Genomic DNA, 12,634 nt, shown 5'->3' with positions numbered 1-12,634 from the left:
GTAAGTGAGAATTTTTAAGAAAAAAGAGTTTTCATCTTTCTAAACCTCTTGTAACATTCATTGTTCAGCAGTGGGATGCTCAAAGAGTTAAGGTGCATATCACAATTTTATTAAGATGCAGTTGCACTTTCCTCACCTGTTCTAATAGATTGCAAAACAGTTCTTTATCTTGTCCAAAAATTTTGCTGTCTGAGGACAGAAAATTTGAAGAGAATGCATGATCTTTCATTATTCCAGTCAGGAAGTAGGATCAGTCTTCTTTTTAGTCAGTAGAGCTGAGGTTAGACTTGTCCAGCTCATGCTGCCATACATCCCAGTGAATGGATTTTCTATTCATGCTTTGGATGTGGGGTTAGTCAGCTAGGAATTAAAGGTGACAAATGCTGCCTGTTGGAGACTTGTGTCCCTCAGTTATACATCTACACCACAGTTTAACAAAGCTCAATCGCTAGAGCTAGTCATGTGTTTGTCTGACACATCCCATGGATTTCCTGCATATTGTGAGAAGCTATTACATCATCTAGTTTTAAAATATGAACATTACTTCCTCATAAAGACTAGCTGATGGTGGAGGCTTATTACATGTCTCCTTCAGGTATTTTCATATTTCTTTTCTTTCTGCATTTATTAGTTAAGGTATATACCATCAGCCTTAGGCTTTCTCTACCTGACAAAAGATTTCAAAACCAGTCACAGTCCTGAAGGGGAACTCAATTTCAAAACGTGAAAATAATGAAAGTTTAGAATCACTTCTGCTTGGTGTATTAAGATTGGTGATGGCAGTGCTTTTGTTTGTGCCATTTTGAGCTTCTTGCTGTACAACTGAGGATCCCAGTATATAAATAAGATCAACTGCTTTCCCCAAAAATGAGCTCACTTTTCCATTTACTTTTGTGTTCCCTGGATCCTTAGCTGTTGTGATTTTCAAAGTATTCCCATTCTGTGGTGACTGTCAGGAAGGACTGAACTAAGAGCCTCGGCAATGCTTTCTCCCCTCCAGTGGCATACTGTGAAGTGAATGCAGTGAGCCACACTGCTTCCATGGTGTTCACTTTGATCCTTAATTGTGCCCAATCCACAGCATCCACACAGGGCTCACAACATCAGCTTGAAGCAAGGGCCTCTTACTTAGCAGCGCATTGTGTGGCTGCCACAAGACGGGGCTGGCTCATAAAACATCTCTTTATGTACTTTATTACTTAAACTCTTTTATTTGCCTGCAGGAGCCCTTTAACAAAATCACATTGAATTGACTTTCTCACACCAAATCAAATCTCCCTGGTCCCAGTTCAGTTGTCTTTGTCAATATGTATTTTATAAATGGAGTGAATTAACAGATGCTGTTGGAATGGAACTGCTGGGGTAGCGTTTATGTTTTTACTGCTCTCTCTGGGCAGATGAGTTGTGTAGGAGTGTAATACAGGTATCTTGGGATGAAAGTTATGTTCTTCATTTCAGTATATATGTATTGTTAAGATTTTTTTTTCCTTAAAAATATATATTTTAAAAACCTTTACACTCCTCTTTTTAAAATGTGTTTAGCCCATAGCGCGTTATCATTTACACCATTTTTCTTGAGAATGGGTCGTGATGACATTTTTTTGGCCATTAAAAAGGAAAACAGTAGCTTTTTCATCGTTCATGGATTTGCTGTGAGGACTTTATGCTGTGAGCCAGCATATAGCTGAACACAAATACATTTTTGAAAGATGAATTAGTCCCGTAGTTGAAAAGAGATCATATTATTTCGTATTAAACATAGAATAGATTGTGGTTTCTTATCATGTCGTATACATCATGCTCAATAGGTTTTTGCTTAATTTCTCAGAGTAATTCAGCTTTGCTAAATACATCATGAAAATGCAAAAGCACAAAATTGACATATTCCCTATCCCTCTTATTTATAATGATCCTGATGGGAAAAAAAAATGTTCTCACACAAAAATATAATTTACTTATCATTGGCAAATGGATAAGTAGAATTTTGTAAGGATATGGTAATTGGAAAGCTGATCCCATCGTCTAAAAGGGGAAGAGGTAACAAGGATGGCTTTATGTAAAAGCTGACATGCTTCCCAAGCTCTTTTCCATAGCTTGCAATGGATGCCGTGGTTAAAAATATAAGAACAATTTAAAACCTTCTTCTTTTTCTTTGTAATTTTTAATTCCTTCAAAAAATCATATGAGAAAAACCACAGTTAATACAAGTGCAAATCTTGTGTGCAGCCTTATTGTTGCTTAATCAGTTCTGCTGAAAACAGTGTGTTTCTGCAGAACATAGGCCTGTGTTTGCACTGAATGTGGGTTTAAGGGCTTGAATGGAGGATGGTTTTTGTTTGCCATTGTATATGTCTCTTGGAAAATCTGTCATGCAACAAGAGACGTTTCTTCCATCTCAAATAAACCTTTTTTTTTTTTTTTTTTTTCTTATTTCCATTTACTTACATCTTATTTTATGCCCCTTGTTGGCCTTTTTAGTGGGGGGATCATAGAGACATCTACTGGCAAAGGCTGGCAGTGATGCCATTGCATGCACATATCCTGAGCCCCGCTGCTACTAAGTGATTATCCAAAGTTGTCAATTTCTGTCTATAAAGGATAATGGAAGCTAAAAATCACTCGTGGTTTCTCTCTCTCTTCTTTCTTTTTTTTTTTTTTTTTTTTTTTTTCTTTTTTCCCCCCCTAATAAAAAAAAAAGAAAAAAGCTTGTGAAATGCCCCTATATTGACATCCCAGACTCATGAAAGATGGTGCTTTGTACTGTAGTGGTTTCTGATCTGTCGTAGTTGCAATAGCCACATGTAAGCCAAGGATTTTTGGAATAGTTTGCAATGTACACTGGCTCTGTATTTTGTTGATCCTCTACTCTGGCTCCAAAGGCTAAGCCTTCTAATACTCATTTTTCCCTTTTGAAAGCATTGGTTTTGTGGATTTACTAAATTAGTAATTCATCACTCAGCTATGTTTGTGAATTTTTTCAGTTGCTGGGGATGAACATAAAATAATTGTTGACAGAAATCACTGTTAGCAAGAAGAGTCTTTTCCAGCCCGTGGATTTTCTTTTTGCTGTAATGCATTATGTTCCTGTGAAACAAAAACATATAAAGCACGACACATGCATTCCAGCTGATTTACAAACAAATAGTTTGTGTTCTGGTATTTTTCTGATTTCAGCCAAGGGTTTATCTGAATTTCTGGACCCTTAAACAATTAAATAAAGAGATTTTTTTAAAAGGCATATCAATCCATCAATATTACATGGCCTTATTTTGTTTTTCTAGGAGCATATTTAAAATTGTGCGTTTGAGGTGTCAAGGCTCAGGAGTCAAGTGCTACATGTGATAAATTAAGCAAAGGTCAGGGGCTATGCAATGCAGTTTCAGAAGATTGTCTACCTCCGCTTTTGCAGCTCATTCATGCTGAAGTGATGCACTATGGGAATTACTACCAAACTCTGCTCTGCAACATCTGCTCTCCCTAAGTGAGTTAGTGCACGTCAGACATCTTTATGTCAGAATATTGCAGTGATGGATGCAGTCTTCAGAAAATGCTGCATAAAAATCTGGTGTGCCGTTCTGGCCATTAAGTGAAATTACTATTTAAATTAATGGCGCTGTCACAGTTTATCTGTGCAAAGAATGAACGCTGATTAGGGTATTAAGTAATTAGCAATTTATCACACTGGAACAAGGCTGATAATAATTAAAGAAGTAATGGTTTACCAAAGAAACTAGAAAGGGAGTCACTTCTTGTTATGTGAGTGAAATCTTGGCTGAAAAATTTAATTCAGTCAAACAAAAATGAGGTTCACACTGAAGGAATACAGCCTTGTTTGTTTCAAAAGAAAAACAGTTCATTATCAAAATTTTAGTTTGCCTGTCAGAAGTCCCTCGGGGCTATCTGAGTTGCTTATTAGTATTGAATTGAGTCTTTTTCTGCATTGATTCTCTACATAAAGTTGTTAGTTAGAATCCTAGGAAAAAGGGTGTGAACAGTAAGAAGTATTTACCTCTTGGAATGCTGCTGATTACAGTTTGATTCTGTGAATTAAACCAGTCCCGTAAACAGGTGAAGCAGCCAAGTAACCACCATTTTGAGTTGGTGCTCTGAATCCTTTAGATGGATCATACATTTATAGAGTAATTTTCATTATCTATGAATTCCTAAGAGAGATTTGCTACAATAAATTCCAGAGAGTAAAGTGGCTACTTCTGTACATGTGTTAAATGTCTGTGTACTTCAGAAATTGCATCAAATACAAATTATTTTGTAAGCATAAGAGTATATCACAGCTCTGGGGTGGGTTATTTTGTGTCTACAGAGTGTTTGTGGCATTTGCTTTGGAGTTAAAATTTGCCCCTTTCATTAAATGATGCAGGATTCAAATGCAGAATTTCACAGTTGCAAAACCATATTTATGAATATATGGAAAATTACACTGATTATGATAAGCTTTTCATTTCAAAATAGAATTACTAAAAATAGAGTAAAACCACTTTAATTAATTTTTTGAAGTTTTCAGTTACACAATAAAATGAAAATTATGTTCAGAAACAAACTTCTTCAAGTAAAATTATGAGATGGATGAAACTTCCTTGTGGGTATTTTATCCATTTGATTCCACATACATAGTACGTAACCTTACCTTAGATCACAAAATATGATGTGAAGCATTCGGGAATGCTGGGATGCACTATTTGGAAGTCTGCCTATATAATATCTGTAGGTGATCCCTGCTTATTCCTTGAATTCTTGTTTTCAAGTAGCTCTACAAGTTAGAACTCTTGATGCAGTCACCTCATATTCTAATGTAATCTCACTTGAGCTAAATCGACATAATTCCCACTTCTGAAGATTTTATGCCAAGCCAGATTGCAGCCTCAGCTTTTTCCTTTCTTAACTCTTTTAAAAGTTATTTACATATCATATTCAGATGTATATTTTTTGTTTGTTGGTTTCAGGGATGTTCTGCTGCGGACAGAAATATGTGAATGCGTCAGATACCATATGCTGTTCAGGTTCCAGTGGTGAGTCCCTAGCACATGTTAGGAAGAATGACCAAGTGCCAGTAAAATGCTGTGAGACTGAACTTATTCCAAAGAGCGAAGAATGCTGTAATGGAGTTGGATATAATCCTTTGAAATATGTTTGCTCTGACAAGATTTCAGCTGGAATGGTGATGAAGGTAATTGATAGAAAATCTCTCGGTAGCTCTGATTTGATGATGGAAAGAGAAATACACTGTTCATAACTATTTTTCTAAAATAGGAATATAAAAATTCTTGTGTGCATTATTCATTTTCACATTACATCCATATTAATACCGAATGAGTTCACCATGATTGATGTTATTGCAATGAATTCTAAAGGAATTAATAATGATTAGCTGCCTCTGTGAAGTGTTGCCCAGCACCTCAGATTAGCACAGTGGCTAAAAGCTGGCACACGAACATGGTAGGCATGATAGCCAGTTCCCTTTCTGTGGCCACTGTTCCTGGTGATGTCCCTTGAATGGAAACTGAAATTGAAGTGGCTAGTTCTGAAACATAAAAAAGCTATTACATTTCAGTTTGGACAGGCAGCATGTCATAGATTACCCTAACCTCAATATGTATATATAAATAAAACTAAAGCAATTGATATTTTCTTGATGAGCTTAACTTTGTTCACAAAGAAAACCAACAGCAATTTTGGCATCGGTTTCAGCAGTGTTAGTATAGGTCTTTGAGTAAATTCTAGCAATGATGGGGATACTTTTGATGCCTTTGACACCTAGTGCATTACTCAATTGTTTATTTGTTTTGTTTTGTTTTGCCTAATTTTAATGTAAGCGTACGATAAGCAACAGAAAAGCTAATTCTGCCATTTTAAGAGTGGCATAGGTGCCAGCATGAAACAGTTTGGCCAAATTTCTGCTGCAGCTCCCATTGAATTCAATAGAAATTTTCAAGTAATAATATTTCTGTGTTATACATGATTTGCAAAAATACTGCCAGTGGTTATTTAAATGATTTTTTTGAGAAAACGTTTCAAAGAATGGGAACTCTGTTTAAAAATTTGTATAAATTTATGCTTATATAGAAGTATGGATTTATGAGAATTTTTGCTTTCTAGTTTGTGTTCTGGTGAAAATATTCTTACATGAATTTCATTGTAAACTTGTAGATGTTCAATACATATTTCTATTTCTGTGAGTTGTTCTTCATGGGTTAAATCTTACATCTGCTTTAGTGCCTGTAGAGGTACCCTTATTATAGATCTGCTCTGTAGGACTGACACATTAGAGGGCACAAGTTCTCTAGCCCATGGATAGGGTCCTCAGTTCTTGAAAGCTGCCAAGAAATTACACAGAGCCCCACTGTGTGCTTGGAAAGCTGGGAGAAAAGCCAGGAATTTGCTACTGTGTCCCAGGATGTTGACCTTTGCAGTAGAACAATGTTCAAATTATCAGGTAAAATCACATCCTCGTTTTGTTATAGACTTTAAACAAGCAAACACGGTCATTTAGGGCTCCAGTGGTTAAAATCTGTAATGTTTTCTGTTGTTCTTTTTTTGCAAAGAACTTACAAAAATAAATAAATAAATAAATAAATAAATCAGATTTTCTTCTAGAAAGGATTATAAAAGCATAATGACCAATAATAGTAGACAGGACAGAGGCTGAAAGGGTCGCTGTGTGCTAGAAATACTACTGTACTATGTGGTTGCCTATTTTGGATGTTGTGTAATGACAGAGAAATACCAATGAAATCATTTAAGGAAAGGAAGATGGGCTAAATGTGTTAAAATCATATGTGTATTCCTTAGGTAAAAGAAGAATGCAAGGCTAATACCCTTTGTCCTTTACCTATGGAGAAAACAGCATATTGTGGAACGTGTGACTTCGATCCTAGAGAGAATATCTGTGCATGGATAAAAAGTTCACAGAGCACTACAGGAAAGGAGATAAAGGAAGATGTGTGTCCAGTTGAAGAGGAGACTGTCTACATGGGAAACCCAAACCAGTATTCATTCACAGGTAAGGAGAAGTGGCATGTGGAATTGGTGATTTCCTACTGTGTTTAATTCACATGGGATAAAAAGATGTCCTGATTGCTGTCAGGTACTCTAATTGACTGTGAAGCAATTGTAGTGAAGTAGCATCCTTTAAAAACTAATCAGTGAATCAAGGCAGTATCTTCAGGGGATTGAAATGAGTAATAAGAAGTTCAATGAATACATGAAGTCTAAAGCTCCTTTAAGAACTATTGCTAGAAGTGTATCTATACCAGACAATGGCCTTACATCAAGGAACAACTGTGTTAAACATGTAAGTAGTTTCATAGACGCAGAAAAATGAAGCAAGACTTCCTTTGTATATTTATAATGATTGAGATGATCCAAATGTAATTTTCTTTTTCTAGATCTGAACCTAGAACCTTTTGTCACATATGAGTACAGGGTGGCTGCTTGGAATAGCCACGGAAGAGGCTTCAGTGAAATTAGCAGAGCTGTCACTAAGCAAGATGTGCCACAAGGTGTAAGTCCACCAAAATGGGCCAAGGTGGATAATCGTGAAGACATGATACTTCTAAACTGGGAAGAACCCCTCCAACCAAATGGTACTGTCGTACGTTCAGAAAAGATGGAATATTTTCTATCATTACATGGAGAGTGTTCCAAAATTGAAAAAAAAAAAAAAAAAAAAAAAAAAAAAAAGTTGCTTAATTAACCACTGACACTGAAATATACTTAGCTCTATAAGAAGAATTTGCTCTAGGTTGAGATCATTTTCATCACCAGTAAGAGTAGATTCCAACTTTTAAAAGAAGACAATTTAGTATGTCTCTAAGAAATGCCCAGAAACCTCTCTTGAGACCAATTGTAATAATATAAGGAAATAGAATCATGTTATGAAATAGAGGGAAAGGTGGCTTGATACTCATATTTCTTTCAGGGAAACTTGGTTATGTTTTTTAAAAGGAATGAAATCTTGGACTAGCTCTCTTAATAAACACTAAGATCTACTGAGATGCTGATGTAAATTTTGAGTAGAATAACAGGTAATTGACACTAACCATTTAAGTGGAATGATTGCCAATAGAGAGTGTCCGCCTGGAGATTTCATTTAATATTTTCTGTTTGCAGAGGAGGTTATTATAGAATACCATCGTGCAGTATTTCTCAGCTAACAAAAGGGAAAACTTTCTTTCTGTGATAGGTCTTATTATTCACTATATCGTTCTCCGAAATGGAATTGAACGTTTTAGAGGAACCGAAATGAGCTTCAGAGACACAAGTGGCATCCAGCCATACCACGAATATTCCTATCAGCTGCGAGCTTGCACTGTTGCTGGTTGTGCGGACAGCAGCAAGGTTAGTGAATTGGTCTTTATGGAACTAGTGCCAGACATTTATCAGCCAGTGTGGTAACATAAAAATGCTTTTGGAAAGGTGTAATTTGAAGACATGATGATTATTGAGTAAGTGAAAAACATAAATAATTCTTACTTGGATTCAGCCACTGGCAGGTGATTATTTGGAACTTAAGGTTGATACAAGCAAGCAGAAGAAGAAAACAGTAGCTCAGTCTTGGCAACGCTTAAACTGCACTGTACAAACTGATGTTTGTTAAAGAGGAAGCTGCACATAGAATAAGGGATATTCAAGTGCACATTCTCAACACCTTGAAGTTAAATCTTCACTTCTCCCTAAAGATGCTTCCTCTTCTGTGGTATTTATTAGTTTATCTGCTTTAGCTAGTATATCAGCTTCTTCAATAGCCTTATTCTGAAGATGCTTCTACTACACCACCAGCTTTCCATGTCTACCTCTACTTCAGGCTTTACACTTGCCTTGTGCATAGACTACCTCTACTTCTGTTATAAGGAAACAGAATCTCCTTCCTACCCTTGTCAATGTTTCATTTCTTCTCTTGTCACTTAGAATCACAGATGCTGTTCACCAGCATCACTATTTAAACAGCTATAGTTTCTCTTCTGCAAAGTATCTGCCTTACTCAATGTTTGGAAAAACTGCTTAGGTGACCATTTTTCGAAGTAATAAGCTCACCTTTCTGAAAATGAATTTCTAGGGCTGCAAGCATAAGATTTGTAGAACTGGCAAATAAGTACTATGCTCTGTAATTACAGTATTTGTGGGACTGAAAAGGTGGGGTTTTTCTGATGTTCAGATGTTTTTCTCATTGTTCAGTTCTCAGCCAGACGAATGAGTAAAGAAAGCACTGACACAGAGGGATGGAGATAGGAGGACTGTCCTTTAACTGCACACATAGCTGTGGTCTGGAAGCTATGGAGACACAGTTGCTACAACCAGTAGCCTAAACTGATAAATTCTCCTTAGTATAGTTGTCTGTAATTAAGGAGTTTACTGCTGCTAGCACTGAAGTCTGCAAGTAGAGACTGATTCAATCAAATGCACTAAAACAAGATATGATAGAGGGCACATTTTATATTTACAGCATTGTATAAATACTTTATAGTGGTAATTACAGAAAAAGAAAAGTGGTTCTCAAAGAGAGAAAGGTCTGACTCACTTATTAAACCAGTGTGATTTGAATACGCCTCTATGGGAAACAGTAGAGATTTGTGCTTTTACAAGCACCTAACAAGTGCTAGGTTATTCTTTCAGAATCTTAGGTTTCCTTAGAGAAACCTAAGCTGCAAATAACTTTGATAGAGTTCAGATTGTACAGGATATTTTGAGGTTCAGCCCCATGTTTACTGGTGCTTAAAATAAATGAAATCAGGCAGTTAAAATGCAGAGACACTGACGAACCATATGGAAGAGAGTTATCAAGAGTTTTCAAGCAATACAGTTTTTGTTGTTTTATCCTGTGCTATACACTGCAGCTAAAATGTAGTGAACCTGTTGTGATAAATTGTAGACACAGACTTATGTAATATATTCAAGGTCAGATTTCATTGTAAAAAAAAAGGAGGAAAAAACTAACTAGTTCTCCAGGCTCTTGGTAATGATATGCCAGGCCAAACAACATTTTAAAACAGAAGTGACATTCTCATTGATCATGGTATCTAGTGTACTATTACATTAAATTGTTCTTTAATTCATATGTCTTCAGGTAGTTGCAGTCACTGTCCAAGGAGTCCCAGAGAGTGTTCAGCCACCAGACGTCAGTGCTCTGAACTCAACAGCATTGCGTCTAAGCTGGATTGCACCCAAGAAACCAAATGGTATCATCAGAGAGTACCAGATCAGTCAAGTGGGAAAAGGACTTATATACTCTGACACTGGAAGCAAAATGCACCACACAGTATCAGGTAAGGAGGCAGATCTCTCTGAGAAGCTGATGTCCAGTCCTTAGGATATAAGGAAATATTTAAACTACCACCTGTCAGTAACTTTTAAATGCAACATTTTCTGCTCAGTTTAGAAATGCTTTATATGACTTTACATACCTTTAACTTATTTTCCTCAGGCCTTTCAATTCTGCCACTATTTGTTAAAATATTAATAAATATAATTTCAGAATTATTAAATAAATCTATCCAGCTCAGTACTAGACACGAGCTTTGTGGTGAGGTTGAGCACTCAGATATTCTTTGTAGACTTGACACCCCTTCACACAGATACAGCTCCATTTTACTATCATTAATGTGCTGTGAAGTGGTTGAAGTCACTGGTGCCTCTGTGAACATGTAGCAAGCAGTACCTTGTGTCTGAGGTAATAAAAAGGAAAGAAAGACTGAAAGAGTCAAGATTCTGTTTAGAAACTTATGTATTGCTTATAGCTGTTTTCTTAATGCTCAGTAAAGTTTCACTTATGTGCACGTATCTGAAGAAAACATTCAGGAAATTTGGGGTTGATTTTCTCTTTTCTCAGTTTGTTGAACTCAGTATGCTTGTGAAATTGTTATATTTATGGCTGTTAAAAATTATAATTACTTTTTTTTTTTTTTCCATACCTGTTGATAAACACATGTGTATGTGTTACAGATAATATTGATAGCCACCCAAGAAACCAAAGCTGATTTAGAGCACATCAAGCCCATACAGAACAGCTCCCCTCTCATCTCCCCTCTCAATTGCTTGTTGTCATTCTGACTCTGTCTGGATCCCTTAACGTTTTCAATCAGATCCTCTTTTCTGTATCCACTCACAGACTGAGGTATACTTTGACTGTACTATGCCCAAGTATAGAATTCATCAATGGTTTATCAAAGCTGTTGCCAGATCCACTGCTTCTGGACAATGAGTATTAAACTAGAGTATACAAATTTGTGGAGTATGATTCAGAATTGCTGTTGTATGTTTGTGATATAAAGAACACCTACCAAGATGCAACGATTTATTAGTAAGCCAGCTGAAAAACACTTCTGTGATCCCACTTCCTTCCCAAAAAGTGATTATATGTCCAGAACTGAAATTTGTAAAGTTTTTCTTGCTTATTGCAAAGGAGAAGAAATCCTTGAGAAACAAGGATCTTTTTTCCTCTTGTGTGCCCGTTCCATTGAACAGTTATCCAGTCCTGCCATGTTCAGCCAGACACAAAACAAGTGATCGTTCCTTGTCATAAGCAAATGTTGTTGAAAATGTTGTTTTCTGTGACAGGTTCTTTGGATAATAATGTAGAATTCATGGCACTGATTCTTCACTCTGGATAACTATTGCTCTCTAAACCCGAAGAATAAGAATAATCTCAAATTTTTGAGCTATCTGTTGTCTTATTCCCTGTGGATGTAGGTTTTGATTTTCTTGTTTTCTCTTTTTTCTTCTCCGAAAACATCCGCTTTTCCCTGAGCAACTGTTGAACTTTAATGAAGCTGTAGCATTAGTATTTCTTGAGACTCTGATTCTCAGGTCTTGCAAATAACAGATGAAAAGGCTAGCACCTTGCCACTGCACCATTGTCTTGCTGCTTATTTTTAATTACATCAAAGCTTTGGAAACATGATCCCACAAATGCTTTGTGGGAATAGCGGTGAATGTGCTCATCATGTGAAATCCATAAATTGCTTATAATCCTCTCAAGATGTTAAAAAAAGCATTAAGTAATTGAAGACAGGAAGTCCTCAGTTAATTATTTAGAGGTGTTATCAATGCTTTAAGCAAACTGAAGCATTTTCTGCTATCTCACTGAGTTGAATGCCACTGGGACACAGGGGCAGCAGCCATCATCTTCTCATATTCTCTAATGCAAACAGCACATGGCAGCTTGTCAATAAAAGACCTTTTTATATCATTTATTACTGAACACTTCCACTACCCTGTACAGAGCAATTTGGATGACAGTTATGGCATTGTTTCACTTTGCGTTACTACTACTTTACAAATGGGCCTGCTAATGCTCTGCACTGGGGGGCAGGCAGAGGGTAAGACTGAAGAAAATAATTAGAGGAACAGTAAGAGAGAGCTACAAGTGCCCTCTTCAGCAGAAGCAAGTGGGTTTGAAGTAAAAACTCACATATCTTTCTTTTTAATGCACTAATAACATATCTCAAATAAGAAGTTTTATACAGCATGTGTAGAAACAGTCATCTTTAGGTTGATACTAAAGTTAGGAGAAGATAGAAGAATACAAAATGCACATGACTGAATAGTTTCAAATATATTCTCTATTTCATAGTAGTGAAAATTGAAGAGATGCAATAATGCTGTCACTGGTCAACTCCCT

General features: G+C 36.4%; 1 protein-coding gene across 1 annotated transcript in view; it reads left to right on the top strand.

The window, feature by feature from the left end:
* The window catches only part of USH2A (usherin), a 342,112-nt gene that overhangs the window by 260,787 nt on the left and 68,691 nt on the right, over positions 1-12,634 (top strand). Inside the window, exons 51-55 of the mRNA XM_085542932.1 lie at positions 4,962-5,185; positions 6,808-7,018; positions 7,404-7,601; positions 8,201-8,355; positions 10,082-10,280. Coding sequence (XP_085399058.1) covers positions 4,962-5,185; positions 6,808-7,018; positions 7,404-7,601; positions 8,201-8,355; positions 10,082-10,280 — 987 coding nt within the window. The remainder of the gene's footprint in view (positions 1-4,961; positions 5,186-6,807; positions 7,019-7,403; positions 7,602-8,200; positions 8,356-10,081; positions 10,281-12,634) is intronic.

The sequence above is a fragment of the Coturnix japonica genome, chromosome 3 (assembly GCF_054131305.1).
Source record: "Coturnix japonica strain WE chromosome 3, WE-NBRP24, whole genome shotgun sequence".
In the NCBI taxonomy this organism is placed as follows: Eukaryota; Metazoa; Chordata; class Aves; order Galliformes; family Phasianidae; genus Coturnix; species Coturnix japonica.
This window is presented reverse-complemented; position numbering and strand designations above follow the sequence as displayed.